The sequence below is a fragment of the Oncorhynchus keta genome, chromosome 12 (assembly GCF_023373465.1).
Source record: "Oncorhynchus keta strain PuntledgeMale-10-30-2019 chromosome 12, Oket_V2, whole genome shotgun sequence".
In the NCBI taxonomy this organism is placed as follows: Eukaryota; Metazoa; Chordata; class Actinopteri; order Salmoniformes; family Salmonidae; genus Oncorhynchus; species Oncorhynchus keta.
The window spans coordinates 19,895,111-19,915,177 of record NC_068432.1 but is presented as its reverse complement, the minus strand read 5'-3'; the positions used below and the strand labels follow the sequence as shown (position 1 = coordinate 19,915,177).

Sequence of the window (20,067 nt, the reverse complement as noted above, 5' to 3'; positions counted from 1 at the left end):
TGATGTATTGCTTTTAATTGTTGTAAAACAATACCTAGAAAAATATTTCCTGCTGCTTAATCTTGGTTGAACATTGTTGTATTAATGTGATTAAGAATACGTTGGAGATCATTGATTATTTGACTTGCATGTAGTACAATATCAACTCAAAACATTTAGATGTATCAAAGAATCCTGTTATGTTTTGTCCACCTAATAGTTTGAGGATATGAGTAAGGAAGCCAGATGAACTTGTACTGAAAGATGAATGAATGTTTATTGCTTGTTTAAAAAAAAAAGGGATTCCGTGTAATATTTTTAAATTCACTTCACTCCCTGAAAGTTTGATCTGGCACAGTAGGACTTCTATACTGTGCGTGTGTTGGATATCCATCAAAGAGACCTCGCATTGGGTTGGTGTGTTCATGACAATGTTCCCCATTTGGTAATGACAGCAGAAATTGAACCAAATTACCCAGAAAAGGGTTGATTCATATAAAGACATCGTATTGGTCACATGCACCGGATACAACAGGTGTAGACTTTAAAGCTTAAGTGTCTAAGCCATGTATTCTTAACTCCTTCACTACCACATGCTCACAGCACATTTATTTGTAAAGCATTGAATTCTTAACAGTCGGATTTAACAAAAGACGTTGGGGTTCTATCATTTTTATAGAATAACTCGCCTACCTTTCCCTTGGATAGTGCTACTGTGTGTAATTGTCTCAAACAACCCCTTTATTTGGGCTGGCCATAAACAAGGCCATGGCTTTCATTTTAGGATTTCACTGTGGTGTAATGTTGCCTGCAGAACAGTAATATTGTGAGGAATCTAAAGTAAATCATGAGTTCTCTGCATGCTTCTGCTAGGCCCCCCTTCACAAAAGCCTATACAGTACTGTGTATTTCTGTATTATCTAATCAATCAAATTGTACTTTATGGTATGCGTGACTATCCCTCAAAAACAATGCTTCGATGGAGGGCAATCCTCAAAGGCTCTTAGAAGCTATAAAACAAATGGCATTTCAGATACTAAAATAAATGGGAAATGCATCTTGGGCAGAAAGCTCATCCACCCAAGGGTTGAAGATGGGTATGCTATGGAAAACGAGTATTAGGGCTAGATTCAATCTTGACCTTGAAGATCATAGCGCAATTTACATTTAAAAAAGGTAATTTCCCATTGACCCGACCTATGCAGCAGTTACTGTGAATGCAGTCTCCACAAATGCAGGATCATTGCTTTTAAATTCTAATCGTGCTATAGAGTGGATTGAATCTCCCTTTGTTTTAAGAGCATGAATAGATTTAGCTGGTCTAACCTATGCATCAAAAGGTATGGCGATGCATGGTTCATGTCACACTGACTGAGTAAATCACACGATAGATTAACTGAGATAAGGATCCTTTGTCTAATGGTGACACTGAAGAACATCTCCACCAAGGCCCATATGCAGAGCTAACTGTTCATGCAGTTAATATAGGCAGTACTGTACACAAATGTTATTCTCCAGATAGACAAACATAGTGTATAAAACCTTGGTGATTTTCTCATTTCAACTACTGGTTCCAAAAATGTGACTGGCAGACCAAATGACTAGCCTTATAAGACAGACTATTTTAGCAAGCGTTGACTGAATATTCACAATAGCGCTTCATTATTATTATTTTGGTTGTTTGGAAAGCAGTGGTACAGCTGTGGATGAAAGATGGCTCCCTTAATGGCTCAGACACTGAAATGGTTCTTGATGTCCTTGATCTGTTTCATCATTTCTCCTATGTGCTCTCCCCTGGAAGAGAGAAGGAAACAAGGCTGTCAGGAAAGAACACTGCAAGTGTTACGGATGTCGTCCCCCCCTCTTCGGCTCCTAGCTAACTTGAACTTGGGAACTCTGCTTGGCTAACACGTGACTGCCCTCAAACATTCAAACGGTTTGAGCAACCCAAAAGCTACAAATTGGATGGCTCAATCAATCTAGCTGTGGAGTGCGCTTATGGTACGTTCTTCACTCTGTTACACTCACTCACATTAAACTCGCCACAGTCACCCCAGCCGCCGAGCTAAGCCCAACTACGCACCGGAGTCACTCGGCACCATTGTTACACATGTCACATTGCTTGCTTAGCGAGTACCCCTTCCCTCTCCGATTCAGTTCATACCTGGCTCGAACTTGAGACCTTGAGACCGCTTTGCTAACACGTGACCGCCCTCCTTAACAACATTCCAATGGTTTGAGCCACCCAAAAAAAGGTACCAATGTCTCCCATCTGCAACATTTCAAGCTAGCTGTGGAGTGAGCTTATGGTACATTAACTCCCGTTACACCAGATCATATTAGACAAGACTCAGGACCAACATTAAATTCTACAAACAAAGGAGATCAATGGGTGTCATAAGGTCAACAGGCTGGCAAAAACTAGTATGCCACCCAGGGAAGAGCTGCCCATACTCACTGTTCCTTTATCACTCCCTGGACACACTTCCTCTGGTGGGGGTTGAGGGCGACAGTAGCTCTGGCTGGAGACAGCCCTTTGTCCATCTGTTTCTTCTGGTACTCCTTCTTCATATTTACCTGGAAGATAAAACACCAGTCCAATTATTACTGTGAACCAGTACGAGCTCTGTGATGATGACAACGATAGACCTCAAGAAGGCAGCCCACTTGTTTAATGCCATTGCCCAGGTGACGCAGCTGGTCGTTGATGGTCTGCAGCTCTTTCTTCATGTCCTTCTCGCTGTCAGACAGAACGGGCAGCTGACTGCGCAGACTGCCCAGAACCTGCTTCACCCTGGAATAGTACAGAACACAAGTCAGAGAAGGAGGAAATAGAGTCATATCTGTTGTAATAGAAGCTCTGAAGCAGATCGCATTAGTTTTGAGATGAAGCCAGTTATGTTGCTTGGGCATCTGACCATTTCAATGACTTCTGAAACTAAAGCCCGGAAGAAAGTTTAGATTTGAAAGATGAGCGTATCTAGCTACCTGTTCATGGTGGCTTCCTGGCGATACTTGGCATCCTCGTACTTATCAGCCAGAAGCTCTGCAGACTCTCGCAGACTTTTCCTATTGATAAAATAAATACACAATGAAGAATAGCTCTCAAGTATATGAAATGCAGGTGAAGCTCATATGAAGCCTCTGTACTTCAAATGCTTCCGTTTTGTACTCTTGTAGGAAGCAGTAACTGCCCATTGCTGACTTATACCTGGGCTCAGAGGTGCAACTTTGGTTTTAGAAACAGCCTACCCAACCGCTCGGAGGCGTCTGCATGGTCCTAAAGCCAACCGTTGCCTTTATCACATTCAAATGATAAAACTGGGGGGGGAGGACGACATGTCCCAGTCCCTAGTGAAAATTGCACCCCTTACTGGGCTAAACTGATCTGAATAGGGCTTTCATTCATGTGATTGAAAGACCGCTAGTAGGGACTACCCACGCTGCGCTCTGGCTCTGCCTACAACAAAATCAGACTCGATCTTGTAAAGCTAGATTTTTCTCATTAAAATGTTGATACAATCAGAGAAAAAAAATCTATATTGTGCAAACTAAAATTGGGTGAACTCAGTTAAGATCAATCTCTTGCATTTCTTCTGTGCGGCAGTCTGGAGGAAGTGCGCAACTACGCACATGTTTAGAGGGAACATTGGCCGTGGGCATCAAGTTCTATGTTTATTGGGAAACTTGTCCCGATTTCACCTTTCCTCTCGGCACAGGGCTAGGTCCTCCAGCTGCTTGTTCTTCTGTCCGGTCAGCAGTTTCACCCTGAAAAAGAAACCAGTCAACAACATACTCCCTCACATGGAGTGTGTGTGTGTGTAAAATCACATTTTAAATTGGTAGTGTACGGATATTTTGCAGATTTTATCACATGGGTGGTGAAACACTTATGTTTCTACATTCAACAGTGCAATAATACCTAATACACACATCCCCCAAAATAATGATATCAGATTAGGAATGTCAGATGGCAAGAACAGCTCAAATAAGCTAGCAGAAACGACAGTCCATCATTACTATAAGACATGAAGGTCAGTCAATCCAGAAAATTAAGAACTTTTAAATTTTAAAGTGCAGTCGCAAAAAGCACAGGAAAGGAAGACCAAGAGTCACCTCTGCTGTAGAGGATAAGTTCATTAGAGTTACCAGCCTCAAATTGCAGCTCAAATAAATGCTTCAGAGTTCAAGTAACAGACACATCAACTGTTCAGAGGAGACTGCGCAAATCTGGTCGAATTGCTGCATAGAAACCACGACTAAAGGCCACCAGTAAGAAGAGACTTACTTGGGCGAAGAAACACTAGCAATGGACATTAGACCGATAGAAATCTGTCCAAGTGTGAGATTTTTGGTTACAACCACTAACTTTGAGACGCAGAGTAGGTGAACGGATGATCTCTGCATGTGTGGTTCCCACATGGAGGTGGTGGTGTGATGGTGCTTTGCTGGTGACACTGTCAGTGATTTGTTTAGAATTCAAGGCACACTTAACAAGCTTGGATACCACAGCACTCTAGCGATAGCACAAACCAGATGGGATGGCCTATCATTTGTTTCTCAACAGGGCAATAATTGAAAGTCCAAGAACACAGTGGCCGAAGAATTTTAGAACCACCAACTCTTCCTAGAGTTGGGAGGTGACCAAGAACCGATGGTCACTCTGAAAGAGCTCCAGAGTTCCTCTGTGGAGATTGGAGAACCTTCCAGAAGGATAACAATTTCTGCAGCACTCCACCAATCAGGCCTTGATGGTAGAGTGGCCAAATGGAAGCCACTCCTCAGTAAAAAAGGCACATGACAGCCCGCTTGGAGATTGCCAAAGGGCACCTAAAGGACTCTGACCATGAGAAACAAGATTCTCTGGTCTGATGAAACTAAGACTTAACTCTTTGTCCTGAATGCCAAGCGTCACATCTGGAGGAAACCTGGCACCATCCCAACGGTAAAGCATGGTGGTGGCAGGATCATGTGGGATGTTTTTCAGCGGCAGGGACTGGGAGACTAGTCAGGATCGAGGGAGAGATGAACGGAGCAAAGTACAGAGATCCTCCATGAAGTCCTGAGCGCTCTGGAGCAGGTTCTCAGACTGGGGAGAAGGGTCACCTTCCAACAGGACAACGACACTACGCACACTGCCAAGACAATGCAGGAGTGGCTTCGGACAAGTCTCTAAATGTCCTTGAGTGGCCCAGCCAAAGCCCAGACTTGAACCTGTTCGAACATCTCTGGAGGCCTGAAAATAGCTGTGCAGCAACACACCCCATCCAACCTGACAGAGCTTGAGAGGATCTACAGAGAGAAAAACAATGGGAGACACTCCCCAAATACAGGTGTGCCAAGCTTGTAGCATCATACCCAAGAAGACCCGAGGCTGTAATCGCTGCCAAAGATGCTTCAACAAAGTACAGAGTAAGGGATCTGAATACTTATGTAAATGTGATTTCAGTTTCAAATTTAAAAAAAATGCTAAAAAAGTTTGGGATTTGTCATTATGAAGTACTGTATAGATTAAGGGAAAATAAACAATCAACTTTAGAATAAGGCTGTAACGTAACAATGTGGAAAAGGTCAAGGGGTCTGACTAGTTTACAAATGCACTGTATATACACAGTACCTTGAAAGTATTCACACCTAGACTTTTTCCAAATTTAGTTGTTACAGCCTGAATTTAAAATGGATTTAAAATTGAGATGTGTTGGCCTGCCAAGTGGAGCAGCAGTCTAAGGCACTGCATCACAGTGCTAGAGGCATCACTACAAAGTCGGGTTCGATCCCGGGCTGCATCGCAACCGGCCATGATCGGGAGTCCCATAGGGCGGCGCACAATTGGCCCAGTGTTGTCTGGGTTAAGGGGTGGGTTTGGCCGGGGAGCAGTGAATTTCCTACAGATTCAACCACAAAGACCAGGGAGGTTTTCTAAAGTCTCGCAAACAAGGGCATCTAATTGGTAGATGGGTTAAAATAAAAAGCAGACATTGAATATTCCTTTGAAAATGGTGAAGTTATTAATTACACCATCTCAAGTGTATCAATACACCTAGTCACTACAAAGATACAGGCAGTTGCCGGAGAGGAAGGAAGACGCTCAGGGATTTCACCATGAGGCCAATGGTGATTTTAAAACAGTGTTTAATGGCTGTAATAGGACAAAACTGAATCAACAACATTGCAGATACTCCACAATACTAACATAGATGACAGACTGAAAAGGAAGCCTGTACAGATTTTTTTTTAAATCCTCCAAAACATTCAAGGCACTAAAGTAAAACTGCCAAAAATGTGGCAAAGAAATTTACTCCTGGTCCTGAATACGAAGCATTATATGTTTGGGGCAAAGCCAACACAACATATCACTGAGTACCACTCTTAATATTTTCAAGCACGGTGGTGGCTGCATCATGTTATGTGTACACTTGTCATCGGCATGGATAAAAAAAAAAAAGGATAGGATAAAAAACGGTATAGAGCTAAGCAGACGGTGATACAGCCTGACAGGATGCTCTCAATGGTACATCTGTAGAAGTTTGAGGGTCTATGGGGCCAAGCCACATTCTCTCAGCCTCCTGAGGTTGAAGGGGCCCTGTTGTGCCTTCACCACACAGTCTGTGTGGATGGACCATTTCAGGTTGTCAGTGATGTGCACACCGAGGAACTTGAAGCTTTTCAGCCTCTCCACTGCAGGTTTGTTGATGTGGATGGGGCGGTTGGGGTGGTATGCACATTGTAGTGGGTCTGGGCCGGCAGCCCTGCGAGGGTTATTGCACTTAAATGTCTTACTCTCGTTGCCCATGAGGAGCTCACAGTCTTGTGAGTGGAGGTGGCCAGCATCGGCAGTTCTGTTTTTTCCTCGAAGTGGGCAAAGGTGTTTATGTCTCGGAGTGCGGCTTCGGTAACATGGCTGCTTGTGAGCCGTTGCAGTGTCGGGGAGGGGGGTATATACAAGGCTGTGACGATGACCAAAGAAAATTCTCTCCTAATGCGGTCAGCATTTGATGGTGAGGTATTACAGATCGGGAGAACAAAAGGACTTGAGTTCCTGTTTGTTACCACAGTCACACCATGAGTAGTTAATCATGAAACATACAACACCTTTCTTTCTTCCTGTCTTAGTGATCGACGCTGGCTGAATGGACGGGGATAGTATATCCGGAAGGAACCATGATTCTGTAAAACACTATTTTACAGTCCCTGATATCTCTCTGGAAGGAGATCCTCACCCTGAGCTCATCTACTTTCTTGTCCAGGGACTGAACATTGGAGAGTAATATTTGGGAGTGGTGGATGGTATGCACGCCTCCAGAGTCTAAGAGCCCACTCCATGTTCCTCTTCTCTGGCGATGGCAACTTGGAGCAGCCCCCAGGATTAATGGAATTAAAACAAAGGATCCAATTTAGGAAATTCACATTTCTGGTCAAAATGCTGATGAGTGAACGCTGAACTAATATTCAAAAGTTATTTTTGGCTGTAGGTAATAATGCAAAAAAAACATTCTAAAGAAATAAATGTAAAGTTGGCTAGGCGCTAGAAACAGGGCGACTATGTCCGTCGGAGCCATCATGATGTGTGGGTATCAGAAAGTGCTGAGCAGTAAGTGCATTTTGAGGCCAGTTTGACCATTTTTTAAAAGTATTTTTAAATCAGTTTGATTGCAAAATAAAATAAAAAAATGCATAAGACATTAAAATTTTAGAGCTCCCCTCAGTCATAGTCTGCCTTTTCCATGACACCGACAGTGGGTGGAATACTAACACAGAATAAAACAATTCATAAGAGCCCTATGATGGTAGTGAATGCCCATTACTGTTCATCACTTATTAACCATAATTCATTCACATTTCAGTTGTATATATTACTAGGTTTTAATTTGATGACTTTAAAGAATGAAAAATAAGTCATCATCTCATCTCTGCTCAGGCAGTAAGTGGCAGCCAGCCATCTGTTATCATCTCTGTGCTCCCCATTCGAACAAGTCATCCTATTTGGCTAGGCGAGCAGTAGCTTTCCAGGTGACTAATTATTTTTACTAGTTCTTCAAAGTAGATAAGGCATACTTTCAAGACTGTTTTTTACCAACTACTTTAATCGGGTAGAGCTACCTTACGAACTGTCTCTATCCCTCTCGTCATTGTGTTGTCATTACTCTCTCATGCAGTCTCATATGGTGTGCCTGTAACAACCTCTGTCTGTGACCGGAAAGAACTGGTGCAATGGATTATGGTAATTGTAGTTCATTACCAAGTTTATGCTGAACTAGGTTAAATATTTACCTAAACTTCCAATTACCTAAACTCCCAAGCAGCTCAGCGTCCCACATAGTTCTTGACTTAATTTCACTCCCTCTTGAATGATCGTACATCGAGTTAACATAATTAAAGTGACGTCGGTCAATTAGTTGATTTAAAAAAACAAAACAGCCCTTCGAAATGTTGGTTAAACGCTCAGCACTAATATCAAAACTAAAACTTCAAGTGATCATATGTGTTATTGATTAATTATACAGTACCAGTCAAAAGTTGACACCTACTTTCATTCAAGGGTTTTTATTTGTACTATTGTCTACATTGTAGAATAATAGTGAAGACATCAAATCTATGAAATTACATATATGGAATCATGTAGTAACCAAAAGAAATTGATTGAAAAATCTCAAATATATTTTGATTTGTTTCTAAGTAGCCACCCTTTGCCCTGACAGCTTTGCACACTCTTGGCCTTCTCTCAACCAGCTTCACGGGGCGGCAGTTAGCCTAGTGGTTAGAGCGTTTCGGTTGGTAGATTGAATCCCCGAGCTGACAAGGTAAATCTGTCGGTCTGCCCCTGAACAAGGCAGTTCATAATGATGAACTGTTGTTTCTCTATGCTTATTTGAGCTGTTCTTGCCATAATATGGACTTGGTCTTTGACCAAATAGGGATATCTTCTGTATACCACTCCTACCTTGTCACATCACAACTGAGTGACTCAAACTCATTGAGGAAAGAAATTCCAAAAATGAACTTTTAACAGGGCACACCTGTTAATTGAAATGCATTCGAGGTGACCACTTCATGAAACTGGCTGAGAGAATGCCAAGAGCGTACAAAGCTGTCATCAAGACAAAGGGTGGCTACTTTGAAGAATCTCCCATATAAAATATATTTTGATTTGTTTAACACTTTAATTACGTCATGATTCCGTGTGTTATTTCATAGTTTGTCTTCACTATTGTTCTAAAAATGTAGAAAATAGTACAAATAAAGAAAACCCCCTGAATGAGTAGGTGTGTCCAAACTTTTGACTGGTACTGTATGTGTATGTGCATTAGTGTATCTGTTAATGGGAGTGACATTTACCTTCTTTGCATCTCCTCACGGGCAATGTCCTGTTTGAGGATGTACTCCTCCCTGAAAACCTGGGTGGCTCTGCTCAGCAGCTGGAGACACTCTGGAGGAGGAGACGATGTGTCCTTGTCCCCTGCCCTAGACACACAGGACAACAGGACCGAGAACACACACTAAACCAAGGCTAACAGTGTTCCTTTGTGCATGTTATAGGGGGAGTTTTATCTAACCTGAAACCTTATCAGGTCAGGTCATGGAGAAACAATTGTCCTTCACAAAAACAGCAACAAGGGAGGATACTACATGTAAAAAATAACACAGCATGACGCCAAAGCATGTTGCCATAGAGTCAATTGGGATCTGTGCAAATCCAAGATCTCCTCAAGGGGTGTTTTCAATGCACTGTATGTAGTGAGTGCGTTACCTGAGCATGAGAGGGTTGGTGGAGCTCCGGGCCAGGATGTTGCGGATGTGCTGCTCAAAGGAGTCGTCATGCAATCCACGCAGAGGAGAGCTAGCTGAGCCTACCCCCGGGTGGGAACACAGCAGGGGAGGAGAGGGAGGCCGAATGGAACTCCTAGACACACACAGACATCCACCATCAGCCTATGACACAGTTTCACATCTATAGCAGTTTCAATAATTGAACTGATATAATAATGAATCTAAAAATAGGCTATTATCATTCCAGAATCAAAAGCACCAGTTGTCAGAGCAGCTCACAGATCACTGCACCTGAACATAGCCCATCCAACTACCTCATCCCCATACTGTATTTATTTATCTTGCTCCTTTGCACCCAGTATCTCTACTTGCACATTCATCTTCTGCACATCTACCATTCCCGTGTTTAATTGCTATATTGTACTTACTTTGCCACCATGGCCTATTTATTGCCTTACCTCCCTTATCTTACCTCATTTGCACTCACTGTATATAAACTTTTCTTTTTTCTACTGTATTATTGACAGTATGTTTGTTTATTCCATGTGTAACTCTGGTCACAGTTATAGATGAGAACGTGTTCTCAACTAGCTTACCTGGTTAAATAAAGGTGAAAAAAAATAAAAAAAATAAGTGCAATTGACCAAAACACTTGAATCCATACTGAACCGTACAGGAGAGGCAGTAGTAGACACTCATAGGTGCTGGTAATGCAGATCATGGTTGCACCCAAAGACAGGTCTGACACGATCAAGAAGCCCCGTACTGGAGCTGACAAGCTGGAGAGTGAAAAAGAAAGAAAGAGAGGAGATAATTGTTCAATAAACATAAAGTCAACAACCTTTACTGCCAAGCTGACAATCAATGACAAGTCAGCTGGTTCTCCTAACTTGATGTCATTAATATCTGATGCCTTGATAATTGTGATACCTGCTACTTAGAGGCCTGGTACAGAGAATGTGCTCTACGATGCAGCGGTGCTCAGCAGCCAGCTCCTGGAGACTATCCTTGTCCTCATCTGTGGAGAAAGAGCATTATGGCAAAGCAGGCAAATTAATGTACTAACCACCTCTGATTTATATGGTAAACAACACAATTGAATTGACACCCCCATCTGGACATGAAGGACTCACCTGACTGGAGGAACTTGTGTAGTTTGTTGAACCAAGTGAGGCCTACACTGTGCACTCCTGCCTCATGTGTGCAGTGGTATCTGTGCTGGCACAGGGGGTCTGAAATTGGGCATAAAGCAAGTTTCAATTAAACAAAAGACACCACAGAAAGAAAAACACATTGAAAGTACATTAGACAAACATAATGTTGGGGTGTGGACCTTTGAGACTTGGTGGGAAGTACCAATGGATCCAATTTTAGCATTGAACTATATCAGCAAATCAGCATGACCCACTCACCTCTGTGCAGTCGGATTGGGCAAGTGAAGTCGGACTCCACAGGCTCTTCCTCCTCCCCTGCGGGCAGTTTGAGGGTGAGCTCCAGCTCCACACACTCAAACACGTAGAGAGAGGGCACTGCCTCCGAGCCCCGCAACCACCGCTCCACTGCCTGTCAATCACACACAGAGAAGAAAAGTCCTCAGTGTACACTCCTGAAGTGTATTCAGTGAGGTGAAATTGTCAATGTTGCAGATATATATGTAAAGAATACAGCCAACAGGTTCCCTGTTCTAACAGATAGATAATCTTAACCATTCTACACAGAACATTTATATCTGAATATTCTGTAACGTTGCACTCTAGTACAGTACTTACTCCAGTCTCCTCCTCCTCCTCTGCTTCCAGCACCACGCAATGGTACAGTGTGCCTGTTTCTGTGGCGATGACCAGGATATTGGGAACACAGGGCAGGCAGAGCACGGCACAGGCGTCATAACCATAGTTATCCTCCGCCGCGGGGTACATGGGTAAGGGCCCAATGGGCTTACTGAGGCTTCCCAAACTGAAAAACAGAAGAACACGGTCTAGGGATGAGATTCAAATAAGATTATTACTAATGGATGATTTTTATTAAAATGTCCTCAAACAGTAGCATAATATATTTGTGAAGGTCCACTGAATAAGCTTAACTGAAATTCAGTCAGACAAAACTAAATGTTAAGCTGACCTACAGTACCAGTCAATTTGACACATCTACTCATTCAAGGGTTTTTCTTTATTTTGACTATTTTCTACATTGTAGAATAATAGTGAAGACATAAAAACTATGAAATAACACATGGAATCATGAAGTAACCAAAAGAGTTGAACAAATAAAAATTTTTTTTTTATATATATATATATATATATATATATATATATATATATATATATATATAGTATAACAGAACTTATTTGGCAGGTGAAACCCTGAGGACAAACCATCCAGGATTTTTTTGAGGAACTGCACCTGGTTGCAGTTCCTATGGCTTCCACTAGATGTCAACAGTCTTTAGAAATTGGCTGTGTTTTTCTTTTGAGTAATGAAGAAGTAGTCCTGTTGTTGCCATGTGTTAAGGACTCTTTTGTTTGGTGCGCGCGACCTGGAAATCGCTCCACTTTGATTTTATCCGCTATTTGACCAAGGAGAGTGATTGCGTGCTGTATCAGATGACCTGGCCGCCACAATCACCCAACCTCAACCCAATTGAGATGGTTTGGGATGAGTTGGACTGCTAAGTGAAGGAAAAGCAGCCAACAACTGCTCAGCATACGTGGGAACTCCTTCAAGACTGTTGGAAAAGCATTCCTCATGAAGCTGGTTGAGAGAATGCCAAGTGTGCAAAGCTGTCATCAAGGCTAATTTGAAGAATTTAATATTTATATTTTATTTATTTGTTTAACACTTTTTTGGTTACTACATTATTCCATGTTTTAATTTGTTGTTTTGATGTCTTCACTATTATTCTACAATCACACTTTGAAGTTTAGAACACAGGAAGCATCCAGTTTTCAGGCTTCGCCTCTTTTCCCTGCTTTTCCCCTGAAAACCGGATGCTTCCAGTTTCTAAAGTCCCGCTGAGGGTGCTAAGCCACTTACCTGTGTGCGAGGCTGGTGTAACTCAGATAGGTCTCTCCGTTCTCGTAGAGGATGTAGAGGGGGTACACCAGCACATCCTCCTTGGACCGCTGGCCTGTGAGCTGTTGAGGGGCGCCGGCCACTGGCCCAAAGTCAAAAGCCACAGCGATCTCACCCAGAGAGGCTGCATAGGAGCGCCTAAGGAGGGGTGAGAGACAGATCTTATTAGTAAACTACATAGCAGGGTATAGGTCAATTCCATTTTGATTTGGTCAATATAGAGGGTGAAATAACTTACCCACGAGTGTGTACACTGCTGTCCTCCTCTGACTGGGAAACTGATAGTGCTCTAGCGGGAGTCTGAGGCTCTTTCAACCCGTAGAACCTATACACAACAATACAATGTCAATGCAGTGCAATAGTATGGTCAATAAGGTATAAAACTATCGAAAAGAAAGGAGGACCAAGGCACTCTACATATAATGAATTAAAATTCCTTTGTTGGTTCCATTGAACATGGCATACAAATAGACGCATTTCAGCTGCATGGCCTTTGTCAGGGAGTACAAAAATACAATGAATATTAAACTATTAATACACACATACATCACCTGCAGGACATAGGGCCCCAGATAACTAGGGGCCCTATAGCTAACAAACCCATTGATTGATGAGACTAAAAATATATTCTAAAAAGAAAACACGATCACAACAAGTCATTTCATCAATGAATTGACATTGTGCTTTGTAAATGGTCCATGTATGTTTACCTGATGGTGTTGTCAGAGGTCAGTAGCACTAGGTGGGGCTCCTCCGTCTCACTGGGGAACCAGGCGGCCTGCCGCAGGGTCACGGAGGCTGAGCTGGTGAAGAAACGCTCAGCCACAGGAATAGTCCTGGTAGAGAGGAAACAACCAAATCTTTAGTTAATCTACTCCATAGATTAGAGTCAACACAGGATTTGGAGTGGTGTAAAGAATGTTTATTTCATATGGACTGAAATGAGTTTTTCCCCTATAACTCAAGACAATGAGTGTGGGATGGGGATCCTTTCTTATGGTAGGCGATATGGGTGAGTTAGTTCCAGCCCACTGCATGCTTCAGTTATACAGAAAAATAAACTAATGAACCAGGTTCTTCCTAACTGTTCTAGTAGGCACCCCGCTGAGTGCTGACCGTGTTCTATATATCCCTAAAGGGACCAGCATAACCCGAAAAAATGCTTTGATGGGTCAGATAGTTATTTATGTTAGATGGGGTATTGGGCTAACATTTCATACTCACTTGCAGTTAACTTCACTCCGTCCTCCTTCAAACTCGGACCTCTTGCCCCACCTCTGTGGTAATTCTAGAACGGTGACACCCCGTTGTCCAATGAGTGCAACATGGTACTGTGTCGGGCTCAGCAACACCTGGCACACTTCAAACCGTGGTGGATTGATGCACAACAGAGTCTGAGGAAAGAAATGAAAGTCATCTGACATTAGTCTTCAACTTCACCGGCTTGGGTGATATTACAACAGCATTGTCTATTGACAGCCATCGTTGATGGTGACGACATCTTGATGTGTCAGATAATGGTTCAGCCTATTTGACCTAAAATCGCAGCGCACAGCAGGGCAGCACACAGTGCCATTCTGAGTAATTTGCCTATTACTGTTTCAATAAATATGTTATATGGCCTACGGAACGCAAGAGAGGAATGCAGGCCAGACAGAGCGCTGTCCACAGCGCTGTCCACAACCTCAGGAGGCTGAAAAAATTTGGCTTGTCACCAAAAGCACTCACAAACTTCTACAGATGCACAATCGAGAGCATCCTGGCGGGCTGTATCACCGCCTGGTACGGCAACTGCTCCGCCCTCAACCGTAAGGCTCTCCAGAGGGTAGTGAGGTCTGCACAACGCATCACTGGGGGCAAACTACCTGCCCTCCAGGACACCTACACCACCCGATGTTACAGGAAGGCCATAAAGATCATCAAGGACATCAACCACCCGAGCCACTGCCTGTTCATCCCGCTATCATCCAGAAGGCGAGGTCAGTACAGGTGCATCAAAGCTGGGACCGAGAGACTGAAAAACAGCTTCTATCTCAAGGCCATCAGACTGTTAAACAGCCACCACTAACATTGAGTGGCTGCTGCCAACACACTGTCATTGACACTGACCCAACTCCAGCCACTTTAATAATGGGAATTGATGTAAATATATCACTAGCCACTTTAAACAATGCTACTTACCCTACATTATTCATCTCATATGCATACGTATATACTGTACTCTATATCATCAACTGCATCCTTATGTAATACATGTATCACTAGCCACTTTAACTATGCCACTTTGTTTACTTTGTCTACATACTCATCTCATATGTATATACTGTACTCGATACCATCTACTGTATGCTGCCCTGTACCATCACTCATTCATATATCCTTATGTACATATTCTTTATCCCCTTACACTGTGTATAAGACAGTAGTTTTGGAATTGTTAGTTAGATTACTTGTTGGTTATCACTGCATTGTCGGAACTAGAAGCACAAGCATTTCGCTACACTCGCATTAACATCTGCTAACCATGTGTATGTGACAAATAAAATTTGATTTGATCTTTTCTACTTATTAGCCAGCCTGAGATATGGCTTTTTCTTTGCAACTCTGCCTAGAAGGCTAACATCCCGGAGTCACCTCTTCACTGTTGACGTTGAGATTGATGTTTTGCAGGTACTATTTAATGAAGCTTGAGGACTTGTGTGGCTAGACACTAATTTGTATTTATTTTATATTTTTATTTCACCTTTATTTAAACAGGTAGGCAAGTTGAGAACAAGTTCTCATTTACAATTGCGACCTGGCGAAGATAAAGCAAAGCAGTTCGACAGGTACAACACAGAGTTACACATGGAGTAAAACAAACATATAGTCAATAATACAGTTGAAAAATAAGTCTATATACAATGTGAGCAAATGAGGTGAGATAAGGGAGGTAAAGGCAAAAAAGGCCATGGTGGCGAAGTAAATACAATATAGCAAGTAACAAACAAAAAAACACCGGAATGGTAGATTTGCAGTGGAAGAATGTGCAAAGTAGAGAGAAATAATGGGGGTGCAAAAGAGCTAAATAAATAAATAAATACAGTAGGGAGAGAGGTAGTTGTTTGGGCTAAATTATAGATGGGCTATGTACAGGTGCAGTAATCTGTGAGCTGCTCTGACAGCTGGTGCTTAAAGCTAGTGAGGGGGTAAGTGTTTCCAGTTTCAGAGATTTTTGCAGTTATGAACAGTAGCTTATTTCTCAAATATTCTAGACTGCGAGGGTGTTGTCCTAAAGTTGTAGCTTTCAAAAATAACAAGAATGAATGTCTATAGCCTAACCACAGGCCAACGTTTCCCAAACTTGGTCCTCAGGAACCCAATTGGTGCATATTTAGTTTTTTGCCCGAACACTACACAGCTGATTTCAAATGATGAAATTTTGTTATTTGAATCCGCTGTGTAGTGCAAGAGCAAAAACCAAAATGCATAGGCTATTCTCAATCACAGCTTTATGAGGCAAATAAAAAATATTATTTGTTCTATTATTTTATGAGGCAAATAAAGCAAATTATTATCCCATTGTGCTTCTATTCAGCCCATGGTGTAGGCATATAAAATACTGTAGCTCACTATACGGTAAGACGGCCCGTTTCTCACCAGACAGTCACTGCTCCATCATGACCGCATCACAGACAGACACACAAACCTGTTCTGCTCCTCCCCCAGAAAGGAATAATAGAAAACACTTGCCATTGCCTGCACTTAGCCTCTGCCCAGGCATTCAACATGATCTTTCATCATGATTTGTCCAGTTGCATTACATTTCAGCTATAGACCAACGGTTTGTTTAGCTGTTTTTTTATATAATTTTTTTTTTGGGTGTGGCCAATAGGGGCGATAGCATAGTATATCACAAAGTTTAATGGCTACATAATCACAATAGGATAAAAGGTTTACATCGCTCAACCCCAATGCTTATCACCAAAAAATATATGGTAACATTGATCAGGAGTCAGTGACCTTGTCCAGCAGAAAACCCTCACCCCTGAAGGAGAATTAAGATTTGAGAGTAGTTCATTAGGTTTAACTTTGGGCAATATGATAACTCCACCTTGCCGGGGCTACTATTAGCTAGAGATTGGACGCTAGATATGTGCCAACTATGATTCCATTACTAGGCGTTTCAGGTTAGCTTATTCAAAATGCCACCATACACATGTTGAAACTAACCTGCTCTTGGCGATACGCTTTTCTCTGAATCCAGAACGAAGAGGGTGTCTTATAAATACCTGTGTCCAGTTGCTGTTGGTTCTACAAAAACCAGAGAAAACTCAACGACATTAAATTAATGTTTTTTTTTTATCGAGTGAGAAATGCCTCTCACATGACCAGGTGTAGAAGTAGATGACATTGCGACCAAAACAAATATCTAACAAAATATTTGCTTGGGTCGCACCGTCTTCTACACGTGGCCATGTCGCATGTAAACGAGAGAGTTCCTGCAAATATGATTGGAAATGCTAGATGAGTGGCAGCTAAGATGGTTAGGAACCTGTCGCGGTACAAAACAGATGTAATATCTTTCTGACAGTATCCCCAAGAGCAGGTTAGTTGAAACATATACTGGAGCGTTTTGTATAAACTAACCTGTAACGCCCAGTATTGGAAACATAGCTATCGCGTCTGGCGTAAATTACAATATGTAGCTAACAGTAGTGGAATATATTCCATATTGCTTACACCTGTACAATCCTCCCATATCTCCACAAGCGACTAGGGGGACAGTACAGGGGTAATTATGGGTTGTTCTGGATGAGGTCAATGTGAAATACAATTGCATGTTGCGCCAAGAATGAATGGGAGTCGCAGCTACTATTTTAGCTAATATAATACGTTAAAAAGATGAACAACCACCCTTTAAAATCTTTATCCATCGAGAATAACGTGCTCACCTGATATTTCACACTCTCAATGCTGTCCTCCGAATTCAGCTGCCTCAGGTTAGTCGTGTAAAAAACACTGTCTGCGTCGTTCCACACGAATATGTCACCATTGAGGCAAAATGTCAGATTCTTTGCAGTTTTCCTGCAATTCGCTTTGGGTTCCAAATCAAGTTTCTCTCGTAATTTAAAAAATATATAATGACTTGGTAGCTCGCTTCTCCATCGCTCGCCAGCAAACGCCGCCATTTTCCCGTCGTCTGAAAATGACGTCGTCAGAAACGTACCAATGAACACGAACTTCAGAATACATACTACTCGATCATCCAATCAGATCCAGCGGCAAACTAAAGGCGTACAAATAGTTTTTAGAGCCACTGAAACGAAAGTTTCCTCAATAGTTGATACATAAAATACCGGTAGTTGCTACAAAATGATACAAAGTAACCAATAATTTATGTTATAACAGTCAGCGAAGTGAAAATGCTTTCAGCATTCCAGTTCCCAGTGTACATGCACACTCGCCTACATTACAAATAATTGTGAATGTAGGAAATACAGGTGTAGGAAATAGGAATGTAGGAAATACAGGTTGTACGTAGGCAAGAATCAAACATTGCCAAACAAAATCCTGGCAGAGGGTTATTACTTTTATAACCTGTTTATAAACGTTTTATACCACGACCATGCCTTCCCGTGGGTGTTTCGACTAGTTACCACAGCCACAAAGTCAATATATGACTATATCGTAAAAATGTATGAAAACAAACATGTTCTTTTTAGTCTTAATATAGTGTTAAGGTTAGGCACAACGTTAGCATTGTGGTTAAATTTGTGGTAAAGGTTAGGGTTAGGTTTAAAATAATATTTTAAGAAGAGTAATTGTAGAAATAGGCGGCGTTTATGACTTCGTGGTTGTGGTAACTAGTGACGAGGTTCTCGTGGTTGTCGGTAGCATTACATTAGCTGCAATGCAATCGTGGTAAGTATGTGTCACTGCATCTTGTATTGACTCTGCCAACATAAGCTTTAACCCATTTTCACTAGGCGCTTGTGGCTGTGCTATTCACTACGAACGACATGGAACCAGATGGGCTTGCAAACGAACTCGTCTGAATTGCTTGTGAAGGAAATACAATGTCCAATTTTAAGGACACAAACTCTACCCCAGACGGGTATAGGGCTCTAAACATGAGTGAATTGCAGGAGCTTTTACAAGATAAAGAAAAAATGGACCAGATCGTCCGGCTCAATGAGAAGGTATTTGGTTCAACAATGTGGCAACTATCGAATACAGCCACACAGTTTTGCTAAATATATCTGTGTGTTACATGTAGTTGATATTTCCTCTTCCAGATATTGTATTCAAACTTAAATAGGTATACATTATGTTCTCTTTAAATGTCTATGATTTCTTTCATGCCTCATCCTATGGCACATGATATAGGATATGGCCAATGCATGAGCCGCTTTAGTAGCCTCCCATGACTCTCTGCATTATTGTCTGCGTGGCTTCCAATGGCTTTCGAAAGCCTTTCATTTCCCCCCCACGTTCTCCTTCGATTCTACGAAGTTCATGTGAATGTAAACTAAACGTAGTATAGTTATTTACAATTGGCTTTGTTCACATTCCATTCGTTTTTTACAGGATGTTTTTCCATACCACTGAACCTGAACAGGGAATTCCTGCTTGCCATACAGGACATGTTCAGTGAGCAGCAGGATCAACCTATTCGAAATACTATAAAGGCACTCACATTTTAATTTGAAAACAAATCTCAGTCTCTCTGTTGCGCACACACACACACACACACACACACACACACACACACACACACACACACACACACACACACACACACACACACACACACACACACACACACACACACACTTTAATTTTTTACAATTTTTTATTTCACCTTTATTTAACCAGGTAGGCTAGTTGAGAACAAGTTCTCATTTGCAACTGCGACCTGGCCAAGATAAAGCATAGCAGTGTGAACAGACAACACAGAGTTACACATGGAGTAAACAATTAACAAGTCCATTACACAGTAGAAAAAAAGGGGCAGTCTATATACAATGTGTGCAAAAGGCATGAGGAGGTAGGCGAATAATTACAATTTTGCAGATTAACACTGGAGTGATAAATGATCAGATGGTCATGTACAGGTATTGGTGTGCAAAAGAGCAGAAAAGTAAATAAATAAAAACAGTATAAAAACAGTATGGGAATGAGGTAGGTGAAAATGGGTGGGCTATTTACCAATAGACTATGTACAGCTGCAGCGATCGGTTAGCTGCTCAGATAAACACATCTCTC

At 41.9% G+C, this 20,067-nt stretch overlaps 2 protein-coding genes across 2 annotated transcripts in view; one reads left to right on the top strand and one right to left on the bottom strand.

Moving 5' to 3' along the window:
• Nucleotides 1-237: 237 nt before the first annotated feature.
• Nucleotides 238-18,026, bottom strand: nup88 (nucleoporin 88). Its single transcript, XM_035782099.2, has 17 exons — nucleotides 17,754-18,026; nucleotides 14,044-14,213; nucleotides 13,530-13,655; nucleotides 13,058-13,144; nucleotides 12,781-12,957; nucleotides 11,517-11,703; nucleotides 11,160-11,310; nucleotides 10,881-10,979; nucleotides 10,678-10,765; nucleotides 10,422-10,526; nucleotides 9,728-9,880; nucleotides 9,316-9,441; nucleotides 3,682-3,747; nucleotides 2,968-3,048; nucleotides 2,647-2,773; nucleotides 2,438-2,556; nucleotides 238-1,773 (listed from the first exon to the last, which is right to left on the bottom strand). The coding sequence occupies exons 1-17, from the start codon at nucleotides 17,988-17,990 to the stop codon at nucleotides 1,710-1,712; spliced, it is 2,163 nt and encodes a 720-aa protein (XP_035637992.1). The 5' UTR covers nucleotides 17,991-18,026; the 3' UTR covers nucleotides 238-1,709.
• A 696-nt stretch (nucleotides 18,027-18,722) lies between these two features.
• LOC118391088 (vacuolar protein sorting-associated protein 37D-like) overlaps nucleotides 18,723-20,067 on the top strand; it is a 39,209-nt gene continuing 37,864 nt past the window's right edge. Inside the window, exon 1 of the mRNA XM_035782098.2 lies at nucleotides 18,723-19,001. Coding sequence (XP_035637991.1) covers nucleotides 18,879-19,001 — 123 coding nt within the window. The 5' untranslated portion in view covers nucleotides 18,723-18,878. The remainder of the gene's footprint in view (nucleotides 19,002-20,067) is intronic.

What these genes read in the sequence shown, in the direction of transcription:
- nup88 (XM_035782099.2), bottom strand. Translation starts at nt 17,990, where the DNA reads ATGGCGGCGTTTGCTGGCGAGCGATGGAGAAGCGAGCTACCAAGTCAT. An exon ending in TTGAGAGTGTGAAATATCAG is followed by an intron (nt 14,214 to 17,753) that starts GTGAGCACGTTA and finishes TTCTTTCCTCAG; the next exon opens with ACTCTGTTGTGCATCAATCC. An exon ending in AGCAGTGTACACACTCGTGG is followed by an intron (nt 12,958 to 13,057) that starts GTAAGTTATTTC and finishes ACCCCTCCTTAG; the next exon opens with GCGCTCCTATGCAGCCTCTC.